Source organism: Drosophila takahashii, chromosome 3R (assembly GCF_030179915.1).
Source record: "Drosophila takahashii strain IR98-3 E-12201 chromosome 3R, DtakHiC1v2, whole genome shotgun sequence".
Classification (NCBI taxonomy): Eukaryota; Metazoa; Arthropoda; class Insecta; order Diptera; family Drosophilidae; genus Drosophila; species Drosophila takahashii.
Window position 1 is genome coordinate 20,001,665 of NC_091681.1, and position 18,722 is coordinate 20,020,386.

The window sequence follows — 18,722 nt, forward strand, 5'->3', positions numbered from 1 at the left end:
CGATGTACAAATATATTGAATTTATTTATTTTGCATTTAAGGTTTACGCTAATGAGTCACGTTGGAGCATCTATTGAAATCAGGGAGCAGGCTTTCGATGGGGGCGAGCGCGGAATCAAAGAGCTGCTTGTCTAAGTAGAAAAATATTACAAAACTCTGGAACGGCCGGGCTGCGGATGATGATGAACGATGCTAATGCTAACTGCGGCGGCAGCGGGGAAGCCGTCGGAGCAGCATAAGTTGCCGCTGAAAGAGGCGCATGAGCAAGCCTTTGCGCTTGGCCCGCTCCCTGCATCAGGAGCGCGAGGAGGACTCGCCCATGGAGCCGGATCCGCCCGCCATGCGGCGCTTCTTTTTCTTCTTGGCCGTGAGACTCTCCTGACCACTGTCCGTGTTGGAATCGCCGCCATCCTCGCTCTCCTCCGACGACGACGAGGAACTGCTCGAGGAGGAGGAGCTGGAGTTGCTGGAGCTGTCCGAGGCGAAGCCGGTGCTCTCGTTCAGGTTAATACTATCGGCGATCTGGGCCAGCTCCGGGCGCTGCTCGCGCAGCACGCGCAGCCACTTCCGGGACAACTTGGGTCGCCCGCGAACAGTCTTGTGCCAGACGCAGGGGAAGTTCGTCTGCGAACTGAAGTTCTGGGTGATGGCAATGGTGTCGTCCAGGTTGAGCACCACGTGCCACCAACCGCCGGGCACGAACACAGTCTCGCCCTCGCCCTGGAGCACTTCGATGGGGCGGTACTGCTCCGGCCAGCTGGGCAGCTGGGTGCGCGGATAGATGGTGCTGAACCAGGTGATGGCCTCGTCGCGCTGCTTGCCGCCCATGGCGCTCGTGACCTTCAGCAGCTCCTTGGGCGTTTGGGTGGGGAACAGGCACCAGCGCTTGTGGCCGCGGATGAGCGTGTTCCAGGCACTGGTGCCCAGCGGATCGATGTGGATACCGGTGCCGGAGCGAGCGGGTCCCATGACGAACCATCGGTACGGCGGACGGCGATTCTCGCCGCAGTACTGGAAGAGGTCGTCGCGGAAGTACCGGGGCACCACATAGTCGTCCAGCAGCTTGCGCCGCCGGTGGTGTTCGCCGAAGCTGCTGTCGAAGATGTAGAGCGGGCTGTCGTCGCGCGTGCCCTGCATGTACTCCACATAGTACTTCATCTTCATCTTGACGCTATAGCCCTCGTTGTCCTCGCCGCACTTGAACTTCTGGTTGCGGTACTTCTTGGACAGGCGGGCCAGTGTCCACTTCTCGAGCGCCAGCCAGCCGTCGGTGCAGCCGCGTATGACCACCGGCTTGTAGGGCCGCTCGAAGCGCTCGATGAACTCGGCCTCCGACACCTCCGACTCCACGATCCGCTCCAGGTTGTCGGTGAAGTCCCAGAAGGGCTCGAACTTATCGCAGTACCGCATGGCCGACCAGGCGTTCTCCCCGTCCAGCTCCGGACGGGCCTTGCGCTTCACCTCGCGGGTGCGCTTGCGGGAGCGCTTGGGCAGCTTGAATTCCTCGCTCATTGCTGGAATTGGCCAATTTTCAACGGCTCCTGGAAACGTTGAAAAAGCAACGTGAGTGCAGTGTGGCCAGGTGGCGAGAGCCCGATCATGCTGTTCACGGCACACCTGGTCACTCAGCTGGCCGCCAAAATGGGGGCTTTTACTGTGGTTTTTTATGGGCTTTCCAGGTGAAGCGACATTTTGGGGTGGTAGTGGGCGTGGCCTCTTGCGGTTTTACACATTTTATAAGTAATTGATTGTAAAATAAGCGCGATGCAAAATTTCTTTTGTTTAGTACCAGGGCTGACCATATCAGCGTGACCAGAGTTTATATTGTGTATATTTTTGTTTTTAAATTTAAAGTTCGAAATTAAATATTAATTGAACAATTAAAGTCACGCTTTTAAAATATGTATATTACTAGTTATACTAGTTTTTAATAATAATAATAGTTTTTGATAAGTTGAAATTGTAAATTTAAATTTTAATATATTCTTTAAATGGAGTAATGCATTTATTATTATAATATTAATGTATTTATTGTATTTTTAGTTATTATAAGTAAGATTTACAAAAACAGTACAAAAAAATTCCCGTTAAAAACTGCATACTTGTTAGTGCAGCCCTGGTCACTGGGATTTCTCATGTGACAGCTGCAGGCGGAGAAAAATAATGATAAGCCAAGTCGGACAAGGTGGAGTTTTTCAGGAAAACCAGAGGGAAAACCATTGGTAACCCGCTTTTCGCACTTTTTCCAGAGCTCTACAAGGTGCCGCTTCGCATTCTAGACCACCGGGTATTTGTAAACGGCGAAATCGAGAGTTTCCTCGAGAATTTCGAGGTGCGTCGCAACGACAGCGAAGTGGAGAAACTGTTCCAGGTCACCGAGACAGTGGGATCTCTGAAGTACGATCTCTCCGAGCGGTGCATTGCATCCGGCACGCAGAACCTCACCCAACTGGACACGCAGGTGAACCAACTGCTGGACGGGGTCAACGCTCTCCTAGCGAAGGCGAAAGTGGAACACACGGTTAGTGGGTCACCGTAATCACCGTCCGTTTGTCATTGATTAATTGCCCGTTTCCCCGGTGTTCAGGCCAGCACCCAGTTGCAGGAGGCGCGACTGGCACGTGAGCAGCGTCGGGCGGAGTTCCTGACCAATTTGGAGCACGGCTATCGACGCATCGAGAACTCGTTCGAGGAGAAGGAGGAGGAAATCGCCGAACTCTACTCGGATCTGCAGCTAAAACTGAACATTGCCAAGTAGAAGACATGCTGAAGTCAACGATCGTGGACGCACGAGTGCGCCTGGTGCCGTCCAAGAAGCTGCTGGACTTCCTGGACGCCCACAAGGAGCACTTTCAACAGGTGCCCGAAAATGTGGCCAAGGTAATGAAGCACAAGGGTCTCACTTTGCCTCTAAGAACAAAGATAATCAAGGATGACGAGGTGGTCACCAAACGTCCAAAGATCGACCAAGCTCTGCTGAAAAAGCTAACTGAAAATATAACAAAAACACCGGATGAGTTCGTAAATAATAAGACGGATTCCCCAGAAGATAAGGAAGAAACACCGGAACAGGTGAAAAATGTCCTGTATTTGAGTGACCTGCACTGGCTATCCAAAACGCTGCTTGAACTGCGCTCCCAGGACCTTTGCCAAGTCTTTCTCCATCAGCTAATTGAGTCCTGCGAACTCATTCTGCCCGAAAACGAGATGAAACCGCGAAATCCCGAGTTGGAAGCCCGCTGCGAACGTCTTCGCGCGGAGCAGCAGAACCGGGATTACCTCAAGATGACCAAGAACGTGGATGCCGGCCTGAAAAACTACCCCGAAGACACCATTTCCTATCAGAGTGAGTGTGATGAATTACTTAATTAAGTCACTAACTAAACGTTTTCCCCACTTTCCAGTCAAGAGCCTCAACAAGCAAATCATTGCCGTGGCCCAGTTCATTTTCTCGGTGGCCGCTGGCTTTACTTTCGGTTTCTTTGGCGTCAACTTGATGGTGGGTCCGCTGCCCTTCGGCTTTCGCATTCTGCTGGGCGTCATAGTAGCGCTCATCATAGCTCTGGCCGAGATGTACTTCCTGGCCAAGAAGCTGCACGAATACGACGAGGTCCTGGATGCTCCCAAGCGCAAGCCGCAGCCATCGACGCCGGTTAAGCGCAAGGTGGTCGTCGCCCAGCCGCCCGCCGAGGGAAGCCAAGTGCAGACACTGAAAGCCCATGCTGACTAGTTAATTACATCCTTGTATTATTTCGCGTTGCAATGTTAGGTTATATAAATAGCTGTAAAAGTTTATTCTTTCGGGATCGGAATCGGGGACTTGGATATCGATTATATGCTACGTATGCTCGTTTCGATTATGAATGCACACACCCTACTCATAGTGGTTCGGCTGTGGGTTGGGGTTGTTCCAACCCTCGTCCAGGCCATCGGATCCGCCGCGTCCCAGCCAGGCCATCAGGTAGACGAACAGGACAAAGGCCAGGATGCCGGCGGTCACCAGGAACCAGGTGCGGCGCCACGGCGGCCGGGAGGAGGGCGCATAGAAGCGGCGTGTCCAGCGCGAGAAGAGTTCCGCCGGAGTGCGGCGCTGGTACTTGTTATCGTCCCGATCCGTCCCTCCAATGGGCGACTGACGTGGCAGCAACGGTCGTCGGCTGCTGGCTGTTAAGGGATCAGCAGTTAGATAGAAACTAAAGGATAACGGTTGGTCTCATACCGTAGTCACCCGCACTGGGCGGATTAAATGCGTCCATTAGGAGCACGGAATGTGGACTCGCGGCATCGTGGCCATTGGGCTTCGTGCGCTCTCGCTCGCCACCGGAATGGATGTGGTGCACTTTGGTCATTTGGTTGCTGACGGCCGCCTGGCTGGCCACCTTGGGCTTGATGATGGCCTTCAGGCTGCTGCTCTGATCCTCGGAGAGCTAAGGGATAATCCGGGATTAGGTTTAGGTGGAAATCTTTAAAAAGCCTACCAGGGCCAGTCCCAGGCCATTCCTGCCCCAGTTGACCTGCGCCAGGAAGTTCTTCAGGGCCTCGGCCACCGGGGAGACCAGGTTGGAGTTGGGAAAGATCTCCACGCTGCAGGCGGGGCACTGGTGGCCGCGCGGCGCAGTGTTGGCAGGCAGGGCGGCTTGGCGGGCGTTCAGGCAGTCCCAGTGGAAAACATCTGGAAGGGAAGGGATCATGGATTAGCTGGTGGTGGGTGGGTAACTAGAGATCCCTACGGTAGCAGACGAGGCGCACACAATCGCCCTGCTCCAGTGTGGTGCCGCAAAGGGTGCAGTTGGAGATGTAGTCGCTGTCCCGCAGCCACTGCAGATACGACTGCACAATGCACTGGAAAGGGATATAGAATATATATAATCTGGGGTTCCTTAGAGCTGATATAAAGGATATCCCCACCTTCGGGTGCGACTGAACCATGCAATGTTCACAAACATTGACGCGGTGCTCGAAGCAAAACTGGTTGGTCACCAGTCGCTTGGGACACTTGCACAGACCCATGTCTACGAATTCGATTCGGGGTTCCTAAGGCGGTGGAGGAATTGCACTTGGCGGCCTTGGGAGAGCTATCGCATAGTAGTGTCCCAATTTAATTTAATTTTACTTCTTTCGCAGCTTTTGGTCGGAATTTTCGAGTTGGCATTCACAGATTCAACAGCCACGTATCTGTTCCTGCGTTCCGGGCGAATGGCCAGCAGCTGACGGTTGGGGCAGCGAATATCGTAATGGTGAATGACAAATTACGATATGGCTTTTTGTGGATTTAAAAATGACTGTTTCAATTGGTTTTATCTAAATATATGTTATAAATCTTGACTAATTAAAAAACATTTTCAGTTAACTATTCAATCCAACCAATCTCGCATATATTCACAGGTTATGGCAGTTACATCGCCGCAATTGGAGCAGTTTTTGATCACCGGACAAATGCCGCAGGGCATTTGCACCAGTCCCGTGGGCGGAAGTGGCGAGTTGACCGCCCGGTAGACGTGGGTTCCGTCCTGCTGACGCACTCGCTCCGCATTGCCGTCGTACACCACCGTTTTGAGGATGGTCTCCAGATCGGCCTCCGCCAGATTGACCTTGCTGATGCCCAGATCCGAGATGAACTTCTGAACCTCGTTGACCGTGCAGCAGGACATCTGCTTGAAGGCCAAAGGCCCCTCGCGCTTCTTCTCCGCACTGTCGCGCTTCATTTGCAGGAAGCGCAGGCACTGCTGGTTGAGCACATCGACGAATTCCACCTCAAAGTCCTGATCCTGATACCAAGCACCGCCCGTAATGGAGAGATCCGGCTCCAGGTTGTACAGCATATACACCTTCTTTTTGCTGGCCTGGAATTAGTTGGTATTAAATTACATTATACCGGGTATAGGGGATTTAACCTACGTTCACCGACTTGACCGCCTTGATGAGCTTCTTAGTCTCCAGGTTCTTGAGAATCTTGTTGAGCTGTATCATGTTCAGGTTGGACTTCATGCGTATGTCCCGTATCCAGATGCCCTTGTTGCCGCCCTCCTCCACGATGCCGTAGACCACCTTCTCCTCGTTGTCCGCATCCTTGGGCAGGGCGCTCTTCTTCTCCGGATCCTTGGCGCGGTACACCAGCTTCTCGCCCTTCTTCAGGATCTCAATGCCGCCCTGCTGTAGCAGTATATTCAATGCCTCCACCCGCGTGGCCGCTGGGACATCGGGCAGCGCCTTGGTCAGGTCGTCGTTGGTGGCGCCGGCTGGAATGCCCTGGACCACAGCCAGCAAAAGTTGGGACACCTCCGTCGCCATGCTCCTGATTTCTGGGTTATTCTTTCATTTAAAACTCCAGTTTATTAAAAGAAACAACACGCTTACCGTAAATAGCAAAATCAAAACAAACTGTTCGGGGCGAATGTCAGGTGACCGCGCCAAGAACGATAAAAAATACCATGAGGTCTAGAAATAAATACCAAATTATACGGACATTTCCACCAGAATTTTAATCAGGCCGAAAAGCTTTCTGGGTAAGCTTTAAACTCTTGACTTGTTCTAAATTATAGCCTCTTCCCATAGAGTCCATCCGTTTGAAACGGTTGGGATTTTTGACGAATGTGAAACTCGTGTTCCCACAGAACTCCATCCACCATAGGGATGTCGAAATATTTAAAAATATCGTATCGATGATATTTTTTATTTAAACAAAAAATCAAAATGATATTTGATATATCAGAAAAAAAATATCTATATATCAGCTATTTTTGATATTTTTGTTTTATTAATTTTTTTTTTTTTAATTTTAAGCTGCGTAAGCAATAACCACTAAACATTAACCCACATACGATCTTAAATTATATTTTTTTAATTTTTAGTTTATATTAATTAATAAATGAAAGAAAACAATATTTATTTTGGCTTTTTTTTTTCTTGAATTCTGAATGCTATGCTATGCATTTTCACTTGCCGAAAAATAAATTTTAGCGACGCTCATTTTTCACATATGTATTTTTTCTTGTCCCGATGAAAAGTGAAACCACTTAAAATTATCAAAAAAAATGTGAAAAAAAATCGATGATATATGATAATTATTCAAAAAAAATATCACGATAAAAATATTTATTTTTTCGTAAAAAATATCGATATATTTATATTTTGATATATTTTCGACATCCCTAATCCACCATCTACCATCCAATAACAGCTGACTGAAGAGCAGTTGCTCAGCTCAACATTAACGAAGGGGGATTTCAACTCGGGAAAACTGTCGTAAAATTGCGTTCTCCTAATTTTGTTGTAGAACTACAATAAATTAAAACTGAAAATTATGCATACCTTTATATTTGCTACTTATTTTAAATTTACAAATTCCTTATTTTTAGCCTATAGCCGAGAAAAGATTTTATCATAACTTTTTTCTTATTTTCCGCAAAAACAACAGTAAGGCTACTTAAAATATATAAAAAAAAACGTGCGAAAAAATTTCTAAAATTCTGATTGCTTGCGTAGGTTATCAGCTGCACAGAACAGAAACAAATTAATTTTTCGACACAAATCCTTACCATAAATTTCTTCACAACATTAGTACTTTGTCCAAAACATATTGTTTAAATATAGAATGTCATACTGGATTGGGCATGTAATTAAATTTCAAATCGATTAGCGTGTAAATCTAGAAAATAAGCTTGTTTTCTCAAAAAAATACACCAAAACCTTGCTTAAACATACCTCTTTCTCTAAAAGATTGCTTTCCAAAAACCAATATGATTATTTTGGTTAAGATTTATGAAGTTAGAGGAAATATTTTTGTTTAGGAAAAGGTAAATAAAAACCAAATACACTTTGCGATTTAGCTAATATGGGGGTTTCTAGAAGGTATCCACTAGACCTAAATAAATACGTGTAGTATTTAATTATAATTTAAAATTTTCTGAAATCTAGCTGTCGATTTAAAAAAAAAACTCATTTGATTTTATATGCTGACCAATTTTATTGGTGTATTGGAGGAGGAGTACTTGTCTTTTTTTTGTAGTGTTTGTTCTGTTTGTTTCTAATTGGTAAATGTTATAATGTTTCCGACTCCAGGACGTAGTGTAACTGGCATGTGCTCATTCTCACTACCGAAGGCTATAACAACTGGATTTATCGTTATTTCGATCGGTAACTTTCGCGTTATTAATTTTGTCAACGGGTTTAGGTTCCTCACTCTTTCGTCGAAAGTACGCAGGCCCATGCACCATTCAGTCGAGCTAGATTTCCTAATCAATGCCTCCATACAAAAAAGGGACATCTACATTGTAGGAGTGCTGTTCTTAGACGATGAATTAAGCCATCGTCAGGCTCCGGGAGCAGGCCGGCCCAACTATTAATATTTGCCAATGGCAGGCTTGTTGTCCATTCCGTTAGAGCGGTCGGCAGCTCCCTATTAAGTGAGCATAGGGTTTTGTTCTGCCGGCGCGCTGCTCGCACATGTATAACGTAGCTGGGCCAGCTCCTGCTCCCGGATTCGATTATCCAGATCCTTGCATTTGGCGGCGAGTTTCTCATTCTCCTCGGCCAAAATGATATAGTTGTGGCGCAGATTGCTAAAACAATCGTGACCAGCCAGCTAAAAAAAGGGTTACAAATATTCTTCATTAAAATAGTAGTGCCGGTCGCACACTGAGTTTTTTCTTAATACTTTCTCCATTTCTTCACATACCCAACTCATTTTTTGTCTGCAATCACGACTTTTTTATAGGTCGCGGTCCATGGACTACTATGTTGGCTTCTGTCAGTCAACAACCGCGATTTCTTAAGAGTCGCTTTTAAAAGTTGGTCATCGATGGTCACGCGAGTTCTTAAGCATTCGCATACAAGAGAACCATGGCAGTCCGCGCCTATTTTTACACCCGTTACTCGTAGAATAAAAGGGTATATTGTATTCGTGCAAAAGTATGTAACAGCTAGAAGGAAGCGTTTCCGACCCCATAAAGTATATATATTCTTGATCAGGGTCACTGGCCGAGTCGATATAGCCATGTCCGTCTGTCTGTCCGTCCGTATGAACGCTGAGATCTCGGAAACTAAAAAGCTAGGAGATTGACATTTTGCGTGCAGATTCTAGGAGTTCCTTCGCAGCGCAAGTTTGTTTCAAAAGGGTGCCACGCCCCCTCTAACGCCCACAATCGCTTATATACGATTTTAAAAAGTGCAATATTTCGGAAAAGTTAAAATGCAGTTTTATTGTGTTTATCAATACCTATCGAAATGTAGAAGAAATTTTTTAAATCGGACCATTCGTTTAAAAGTTACGGCGGATCAAAGTTTTTATCCCCATCTCCTTCGCACTCCCTTTAGCTGAGTAACGGGTATCTGATAGTCGGGGCACCCGACTATAGCGTTCTCTCTTGTTTTTAAATCGAAAGATGTGGCGATTGAACTTAGTTCTTTTCAAATTGGCAACTTGTTAAACAACACCAATGTTGTTGAATTTATCAAAGAGTTAAATGGTTTGACTTAAACCACCCTGGAAACCCGAGCTAAGAACTGTACTGAACTGGGGCCCACTCCCACAAAGCTCGCCAGGTCCGGCACACTAGAAAACCTGAGAACCCGAGTTACAGGGTAGTTGGATGAGGATGAGGAACTGGGGCTCAGTACTCGCCGAGTACGGAAGAAGCCGTGGGGAACAGCACGACCGTCCAGATGAATATCCTGGCACGAACGAAACACTGGGAAACAGTGGCAGTGGTCCCAAATGCCTAACTCCCGGCACGAGTTGTCCCAATGGTGGGCGACTACGTTGAGGAGTTTGAGCTTGAGTTTTAGCAGGACGGCGACACTATTTGGGGGGAGGATCCGCCTGGCCCTGGCCAAATGCCAGACTTTAAAACGCCAGCGGTAATGGTGGACACCAGAGAGCTGCAACGAGTCAATGGCTGCGTTCAGCAGAACAACATGATCACTGATCACTGATGGATTTCTTACGATAGTTCTGCTGAACGCACATGATCACTGATCATGATGCAAGATTTTTGCATCAGTGATCAGTGATCAGGAAGCGTAAAAAAAGTACGCTACCTTTTCTTGATACATGATACATGACTTCTGGCATGTATCGATAGTCGAAATATCGAAACTTATTAACAAAATAATTTAAAACAAGAAAGGAAGCTACCTTCGGAGCTATATACCCTTGCAGATAAAGTAATACTCACTCTGTGCAGTTCCAGGGATTCCAGATTCAGCGTTTCTATTTTTGAATTTCTATTCAAGAATTAAAACGCCTACTTCCTACAAAGTAACAATGAATTTTCTTATATATGTTTGAATATTCCTATGGGAGCCTTAAGATATAGTGGTCCGATCCGGCTGGCTCCGACATATGTACTACCTGCAATAGAAAGAAAACTTTCGGGAAAGTTTCATCGCGATAGCTTTAAAACTGAGAGACTAGTTCGCATAGAAACGGACAGACGGACAGACGGACATGGCTAGATAGACTCGGCTATTGGTGCTGATCAAGAATATATATACTTTATGTGGTCGGAAACGTCTCCTTCACTGCGTTGCAAACATCTGACTGAAATTATAATACCCTCTACAAGGGTATAAAAAACCATAAATTCGGTGGAATTCTTTATAATTGTTCAGCCATTTTTGATTTTTATGTATCCACGATAGCTGTGAGCCGTGCTGCAGTTGCGGGAGCGGGAAAAATATATATTTTCAAATTGCGCGCGCAATGTTTGTTATATATTTTACTTTTACGTCGTCGATATGTATCATGAGCGTTCAGCAGAACAAACTTGATTACTGATTACTGATCCATCAGTGATCATTAGTGTTGGGTTGCTCATGAGCAGTGTTGGGACATACCTAGATACTTTTACCTAGGTACGTACCTAGGTACAATTTAGTGGTACCTTTTACCTTACCTAGGTATACAAATAATTGAGTACCTTTTACCTTACCTAGGTATTTATTTTTATATACCTTTGGAATTATTAAGGTACTTACATAGGTATTAAACATTGCTCTGATTTAAAATATCCAAATCTGACTGCGACACTGTAGTATCGTTTCATTGTATCGTTTCGTTTCAGAATTGTAATAGTCGGAACGCAGCATTAATAATTCAGCCGTTCTATTGTTTGTTTTGTGAAGTTAAAACTAATCGCAGTTTTTTTATATAATTTTGTGCACGTATGTATGTTCCCATCACTACATCAATTTATTTATGAAACCAAAGTGTATTTGGCGCGCAAAAATGCCGTATGTACGTAAACAAACGGCATATACATGCATATGCACAATATATAGTCAATGTTTCTACATACGGAATTTTTGCGCGCCAAATATGTACATGAGGGTTTCATAAATACATTAATGAAGTGATACGTGCATAAAATTATTCATGCCGCGTGGTTTAAAAATATATGCACAAAATTAAAACATTTAAATTTAAATGAAATGAAAAGATATTGTTTGATTAAGACGAATAAAAACTGAAAACTAGTCTTATTTTAAGTTTAAATGATTACATTGAACAAAACAAAAAAATTATAAAAAATAAAAAATACCTTATAAATACCTTTTACCTTTACCTAGGTACTGGGAAATTTAAGTACCTTTACCTTACCTAGGTATTTATTTTTGACAATACCTTTTACCTTACCTAGGTAAAAAAACACAGTACCTTTCCCAACACTGCTCATGAGTGAGTGAACAAAAAAGAGTGGCTCACTAAACTGAGTGAGTGAACATGTTCCTTCGAACTTGTTCTTTATTGTTCACTTGTTCATTTTTGCTCACTTGCTCTTTTTTTTCACTTGCTCAGTTGCTCTCTTGGTGTTCTTGGCACAAAAAGTATTTTTTTTTTACTTTTAGGTTGCATTTTGCATACGGTTTTACAGATAATGAGCTGTATTCTCAGAGCCAGTGAAAAAGTTAAGGACAGAACAAGTGAGCAAGTGAACAAGTGAGCAAACTGAGTGAGTTGACTCATTGGGAAAAAAAGAACAATTGAACATGTTCACCCAAATGAGCACTTCTTACCAACACTAGGATTATGTTGTTCTGCTGAACGCAGCCAAATGACGGAGACCCGGTGTTACGTTAACTGACACTTACGTATAAACTTACGTCGTTCTTGGTGATGGGGATTTTTTAGGGTTTTTTAGGGGGCAACATTTTCATCTCGCAACACTGTGCAAAAGCCGAGCCGACTGTTTTTTTAAGCCCGCCAATTTTTAAAAAAATACCAAAAAGTTTTTAAAATACCAGAAACGGTAATTTGAAAGTGGCCCTAACTGGCCAGTCGCCAGTCTCTCTCTCCTCTCCTCTCAATTTAACAGAAATGTTAAGATACAACGTTTTCTTACATTGGCAGAACTGTTAGTCCTCTGCCGCTGCTCTGCCAATGTAAGAAAACGTTGTATCTTAACATTGCTGTTAGAAAAACCATGAAATCTAACATTTAGGAGCGCCAAATTGGCGGAAGGGGAAAACTGGTTTAGGGAAACGGGCGCCCTCTATGGAAACATTTGTGAGCTGACACAGCAACATTTTCATCTGGCAACACTCAAAAGAGTTGCTAGAGACGGGCAAAAAACGGGATTTTTTAGGGTTTTTTAGGGGCAACATTTTCATCTCGCAACACTGCGCAAAAGCCGAGTCGACTGTTTTTTTTCAATCGCCGAACAGATCGCACTGTTTCTGATTGGAGTGTTCGCTGCCTGTGCATTTAAATTGAATTAAAACAAATTCCAAAACAGGAAGAGCAAATACGACTCTGCGAGTTCACCTCTATTGTTCAAAGCAGGTAATTATCAGATCATCTTAAGGTGACCCCAACCGAAACATCTTCCCATTAAAACACAGTAAAATTCGCAAACTAAATTTGCGGTGAAGACTTTCCTGTTTTTGTTGTTGTTGATGATGCAAGCAAATTCTCCACATTATGTAGAATCAGAAACAAACGCACACACACACACCCACCGGCGAAATGAATTCGCACACCCATACAATCTCGAAAGTGTCTCGTTAGCGGAATGTGTAAAGGTGAAATAGAAGTCATTCCATACGGAGCGCGCTTCAAGTATAAAGAAACCCATACCACCGCAATCACACCCTATAAAACACGCCATCGGGAATAATGCAGCAATAACAATCTCGAATTGCTGTAAACTTCCACTATCGCAATTGCTTAATTGCCCTGTGACGACGGCGCCTGATGAGTAATTTCGCATAGATTTCGTCTGTGCCGGGTTGTCTAAATTTTTTTAAAGACTTTGTTGCTTTTTCGGCGTCTTAGTGATAAGCATTTGTTGTTGTAGGCCTGGGCTTCCATTGGTAACGAGGCTAACGTCCTTTCCCCTACAAGTTCAAGGTTAAACGCGCCACATATCTACATAATACGTATTACATATTAACGGTGAGCTCTGGAAAAGCACTTTCACTTTCAGAACTTTTCTCTTGTGCGTTTTCCCGGCGACGAAAGCTGCGAAACGGAAAGCTCTCGCTGCACGCTTCTTGCGCGTGTCACGAAAAAGAGAGAAAGATAAAAGAAAAGCTATTCAAATGCTCACGCACTTGCATAATGGGCGTGCGAGCGAGACGGAGCTTCTTTTTTCGTGGAGGCGACTAGCTTGTCAAGGTCAGCACAGTGGAAATGGAGGTGGAAGTGGGACAGTGGGCTGTTCGCCTCGTTTTTTGTTTTTTTGCCAGCTGATAAGCGACATCTCACAGCTGATGATCGGTTTTTTGTTTACCCTCGCACACATGCTGACATCACGTGCTCATATGACTATACATATTTGCAAATATTAATGTTTATTAATGAACACTCGATGAATCGTTGAACCTTCTGTTCCGTTGCGATTTGCCGGCTGGCCTAGCAACGGAGCTTTGCGCCAGTTGACTCCGAAGCTCCGCGCTCTTTGGATAAACTTTTTGCATCCCCTACTCGAGAGGAGTTGGGGTATGTTGGGATTAAGGGGTATCTTGTATTTTCTTGAAATATTTAATGGTTTTATCTTGTTGGTAATATTTTATACTTTATGAATGTACAAAATTGAACTTAATTTAAAAGGTAATAGCTATTTTATTTGGATCACAAGTCAGTATCTTCACCTCGATCATGGGCTATCTGCATTAATGCAGATGTTATAAAGAAATAAAATGCAATTGATTTTTAAAGATTTTCAAAGATTTTGAAAAATAAAAATAAATCCTTTTTGTATAGCAATTAAACTAATTAAAATCGAAGGCTACAAAAACAAACCCACCTTTGAGCTATCAGTCAGGATTCACCTCAATTGGAAATAGCTTATCCCAGCTAGCCTTGACTCGATTGAGTAGCTGCCATCCCCTGGTCGAGTATACCCTGTGGATATACCCTTTTTGCTTCTCGCGAAAGTTGGCTCTTTAGGGGTGGCCTGTTGCGTCCGCCTCTCGCCTCTTTGGGCCCCAAACTCTCTCGTGGCTCTCGGGGGTTCTGCCTTCCTGCTCTCTTTGTCTCGGGCTACCGACATTCTGAGCGCTTTTGCCGCGGCTCGGGAAATTTTCCGCTTGCCAAAAAAATCTGTGCGGCAGTCGAACTTTTTGCCTCGTCCTCGCCGCGTCCGATTTTTGATATATCCGGATTTTCGGCTCAAACTTGGAAGATATATTGCCAAAATATTGAACTCGGCTAGCCGCGGCTTTGTGTGTGTTGTGCGTGGCGTTGCGTGTGCAGCTGGAAGATATAGGCGTCTGTATCCCAAGACCGATCTCGATCACAAGTGCGATTCCCGTTGGTTCCGTACCGCCCGCTTGGTAGGCAACAAAATGGTGAACGTAACCATCTACGATGAGGCTCCGCAGCTGAAGGTACGCCACTGTCACGGGTCTGGAACTCACCTGAACTGGTCCATAAAGATATACATAATCAGTTGGCAGACGGGTTGGCCCGATACCAGAGCCATTGGGGGAAAAAAGGGAATTATGCAACTGCAGCTGCGAAAATTCTGTCGGTCGCGGTCGGCAGAACTGACCTTCGGCGGTGCAGCGATGCCGACGTCGCTGCACACTTTTCTTCCGCATGCTGCCTTCTCTCTTTCGCACTCTCTCCTGCTCAGCTTTTCTCGGGCCCTCTCTTTTGGTCCACCCACACCCACCCACTCAAGCACTTCAAGTACGCGCACTTTGTTTACATCAGAGGATTCCGGGTATAGGAACTATAGCATAAACAATGAGGGAATAATATTGCTTGACACCAAGAATTTGTAATTGTCTGCCAAATAATGATTATCTTGATATTATGATATTTATACTAATTATAAATCTAAATCTAATTAGTAAAATGATTAGCCTGTTAGAAATCAGGTGAAGACCTGCGGTGAAATATAGTTTGTTAGAGTAAAATAAATCATTGGTCATATGTTTTCATATCTTTGTTTTTATCAATGGCTTATTTACATGCTATTTATCATACTAAAATTATATTAGATTGTGTTCTTATCAAGCCTATATGATAGCGTATAATATTTCGCATTGATATTAATTAGGAGGGAATTGTTATTATTGATTAACTGGAACTACTGCCCTTCTCTGTCGTATGCGAAATAATTTTGGGTCGTAGCGTTTACCAGTTGAGGTAGAAATAAATGATTAATCTTTATAACTGAATGTCCTCAACCTTAGTTTTTGCAAGGAAAATCGATTGGTACGAAAGAATTCGTGAAAGACTTATGTATGTAGCCGTGTTGCTTCTATTTATAAGCTGGTAGTAAACATTTAATTTGGTCGATAAAAGCAGTATCGATTTATATTCGTGAAAATAACTAAGGCTTATCATGAGAACTTCACGTGTTCAGCTAATTTATGTTGGGCTCTAATTGTGTTTCATAATTTCTATGCGAGAAATTTATTAGGCTTTGATATCGATTTCATTAAACTGGTTATTTTTGCAACATCTTGGATTGTGAAATAGAAAGATTTTCTTGTTATCAAGGTTTAGTCACTTGAGGGGGAGTCTTATCTACTAAACAAATTTTTTTAAACATCTTCACAGAATTCAAAGCAGAAAAAAAAGCTTGAATACTAGTTTGAAACCGACTTATTAAATTTTTAAACAGTAAATAAACAATCGTATAAATTGATTTAGGCTCAAATTGAAGAAGTCCGATTAATTTGCATGCATTTCTAAAAATAAGATATAAACAATCCGTTCTAACACACGATCTACCAGCAAAAATTATCACATATACGGTGTCGAATCCACCAATTAATAAACTATCCCCTCTTCGTTTTGCAGCCCAACGAAGTACCGCAAAACATGGCCGCCGGAGCTGATACCCAACTGGAGCACATGTGCCGCCTGCAGTTCGACTCGCCAGTGCCCCATGTCCGTCTGTCTGGAATCGTGTGCACCATCGGTCCGGCCTCCAGCAGCGTGGAGATGCTGGAGAAGATGATGGCCACCGGCATGAACATTGCCCGTATGAACTTCTCTCACGGATCGCACGAGTACCACGCCGCCACGGTGGCCAATGTGCGTCAGGCGGTGAAGAACTACTCGGCGAAGCTGGGCTACGAGCACCCCGTGGCCATTGCCCTGGACACCAAGGGACCCGAGATCCGTACCGGTCTGATCGGAGGCAGCGGCACCGCCGAAATCGAGCTGAAGAAGGGCGAGAAGATCAAGCTGTCCACCAACAAGGAGTTCCTGGAGAAGGGCTCCCTGGAGGTTGTCTACGTGGACTACGAGAACATTGTCAACGTGGTGAAGCCCGGCAACCGGGTGTTCGTCGACGACGGCCTGATCTCGCTGATTGTGCGCGAGGTGTCCAAGGACACGATCACCTGCGAGGTGGAGAACGGCGGCTCCCTGGGCTCCCGCAAGGGTGTCAACCTGCCCGGCGTGCCCGTCGATCTGCCCGCCGTCTCCGAGAAGGACAAGAGCGATCTGCTGTTCGGCGTGGAGCAGGAGGTGGACATGGTCTTCGCCTCGTTCATCCGCAACGCCGCCGCTCTCACCGAGATCCGCAAGGTGCTGGGCGAGAAGGGCAAGAACATCAAGATCATTTCCAAGATCGAGAACCAGCAGGGCATGCACAACCTGGACGAGATCATCGAGGCCGGTGACGGCATCATGGTGGCCCGTGGCGACTTGGGCATTGAGATTCCCGCCGAGAAGGTGTTCCTCGCCCAGAAGGCCATGATTGCCCGTTGCAACAAGGCCGGCAAGCCCGTGATCTGCGCCACCCAAATGTTGGAGTCCATGGTGAAGAAGCCGCGTCCCACTCGCGCCGAGATCTCTGATGTGGCCAACGCCGTGCTCGATGGCGCCGATTGCGTCATGTTGTCCGGTGAGACCGCCAAGGGCGAGTACCCGCTGGAGTGCGTCCTGACCATGGCCAAGACCTGCAAGGAGGCCGAGGCCGCCCTCTGGCACCAGAACCTCTTCAACGACCTGGTCAAGGGTGCCTCCACCATCGATGCTGCCCACGCCGCCGCCATCGCTGCCGTTGAGGCCGCCACCAAGGCCAAGGCCGCCGCCATCGTGGTGATCACCACCAGCGGCAAGTCGGCCTTCCAGGTGAGCAAGTACCGCCCACGCTGCCCCATCATCGCGGTCACCCGCTTCCCGCAGACCGCCCGTCAGGCCCATCTTTACCGTGGCCTGGTGCCACTCATCTACAAGGGTGAGGCTTCCGACTGTCTATATGTTGTTATCCCTATATTTTAACTTGTTATAATGTATCGCAGAACCCGCTCTTGGCGACTGGCTGAAGGATGTGGATGTGCGCGTCCAGTTCGGTCTGTCTGTGGGCAAGAAGAACGGCTTCATCAAGACCGGCGATTCCGTCGTTGTGGTTACCGGCTGGAAGCAGGGCTCCGGCTTCACCAACACCATCCGCATTGTGTAAGTATATAATTTATGCAAATTGATACACAGAAAAAAAAATGGCAATGGTCAATTTGATATTTTTAAAGATCAAGTTGTTCATATCATTTTGATATGAATAAAGATCATGTTAATCTTTTTTTAAATTATTTGCTTAAAAAAATACTTAATTTGGTATATTTATGATATCATAAAATATCATGTTGATATGCTTGAACCTTAAATTTGACATAAATCATATCAGCTTTTTATTGATATGAAAAAAGGTAGAAATAACTATATTTCATATCGGATTTATTTTTCTGTGTAGGATAATTGTAGACTATGAGCACAGAATTATTAGTACCCTTTTATAGTTTGATCGAGCTCACATAAAAACGTTAGGTTTTTAGTATCAAGTTGATTTACTTTCTCTCTAATATTATGGAAAATTCGTTTTCTACAAACCTCATATTAACCATAAAAACTCTTTTCCTTTCCAGCACCGTCGAATAAATGTTGCCGCTCAGGAAGTACCTGGATGCGTCGCAGCTGCCGCGGGCGTCGCGTTAATTACTGTTAATAACCAAGTTTATTTATTAATTACACAATATTTGGAATATTGGAAACTGCAGGAGGCTGCTGGAACCGCTGTCAATAGCGCCGAAGGCCGGCCCGGGCCTCAAACAGACACACAAATATAATATACCATTGTTGAATAATATAGATTTCTTCGAAAAGTATAATAAAGTCATCACTGTATTTATGTACGTATGGAAACTAGGTGGATTTTGCTTACTAAAGGATTACCTAATATTCTTGAATAATTTGTTGGGAATTGAAAAACGAATATAATTATATTCCTTAAAATCATCATATTGAGGAAACAAATAAG

At 44.9% G+C, this 18,722-nt stretch overlaps 6 protein-coding genes across 7 annotated transcripts; 3 read left to right on the top strand and 3 right to left on the bottom strand.

Moving 5' to 3' along the window:
- Positions 1-5: 5 nt before the first annotated feature.
- On the bottom strand, positions 6-1,599 carry JMJD6 (Bifunctional arginine demethylase and lysyl-hydroxylase PSR). The gene has a single exon (XM_017152063.3). The coding sequence runs from the start codon at positions 1,510-1,512 to the stop codon at positions 295-297; it is 1,218 nt and encodes a 405-aa protein (XP_017007552.2). The 5' UTR covers positions 1,513-1,599; the 3' UTR covers positions 6-294.
- Positions 1,600-2,057: 458 nt separating this feature from the next.
- Muted (biogenesis of lysosome-related organelles complex 1 subunit 5) lies at positions 2,058-2,777 on the top strand. The gene is made up of 3 exons (XM_017151998.3): positions 2,058-2,185; positions 2,250-2,521; positions 2,588-2,777. Exons 1-3 carry the CDS (start codon positions 2,164-2,166, stop codon positions 2,756-2,758), a joined length of 465 nt encoding a protein of 154 aa, XP_017007487.3. The 5' UTR covers positions 2,058-2,163; the 3' UTR covers positions 2,759-2,777.
- On the top strand, positions 2,764-3,795 carry LOC108064462 (transmembrane protein 199). Its single transcript, XM_017151996.2, has 2 exons — positions 2,764-3,346; positions 3,405-3,795. The coding sequence occupies exons 1-2, from the start codon at positions 2,764-2,766 to the stop codon at positions 3,728-3,730; spliced, it is 909 nt and encodes a 302-aa protein (XP_017007485.2). The 3' UTR covers positions 3,731-3,795.
- A 12-nt stretch (positions 3,796-3,807) lies between these two features.
- On the bottom strand, positions 3,808-5,176 carry LOC108064463 (zinc finger protein-like 1 homolog). Its single transcript, XM_017151997.3, has 5 exons — positions 4,909-5,176; positions 4,731-4,842; positions 4,479-4,672; positions 4,220-4,427; positions 3,808-4,164 (listed from the first exon to the last, which is right to left on the bottom strand). Exons 1-5 carry the CDS (start codon positions 5,008-5,010, stop codon positions 3,875-3,877), a joined length of 906 nt encoding a protein of 301 aa, XP_017007486.1. The 5' UTR covers positions 5,011-5,176; the 3' UTR covers positions 3,808-3,874.
- A 162-nt stretch (positions 5,177-5,338) lies between these two features.
- Polr3F (RNA polymerase III subunit F) lies at positions 5,339-6,467 on the bottom strand. The gene is made up of 3 exons (XM_017151995.3): positions 6,358-6,467; positions 5,899-6,302; positions 5,339-5,843 (listed from the first exon to the last, which is right to left on the bottom strand). Exons 2-3 carry the CDS (start codon positions 6,289-6,291, stop codon positions 5,355-5,357), a joined length of 882 nt encoding a protein of 293 aa, XP_017007484.2. The 5' UTR covers positions 6,292-6,302; positions 6,358-6,467; the 3' UTR covers positions 5,339-5,354.
- Positions 6,468-12,622: 6,155 nt separating this feature from the next.
- PyK (Pyruvate kinase) lies at positions 12,623-18,607 on the top strand. 2 transcript variants are annotated; one of them, XM_070216176.1, is made up of 4 exons: positions 12,623-12,781; positions 16,256-17,645; positions 17,710-17,866; positions 18,331-18,607. In XM_070216176.1, exons 2-4 carry the CDS (start codon positions 16,277-16,279, stop codon positions 18,341-18,343), a joined length of 1,539 nt encoding a protein of 512 aa, XP_070072277.1. In that variant the 5' UTR covers positions 12,623-12,781; positions 16,256-16,276; the 3' UTR covers positions 18,344-18,607. The 2 variants fall into 2 exon arrangements, with proteins under 2 accessions (XP_070072277.1, XP_017007482.1); XM_017151993.3 differs by lacking the exon at positions 12,623-12,781 and adding an exon at positions 14,565-14,829.
- Positions 18,608-18,722: the final 115 nt, after the last annotated feature.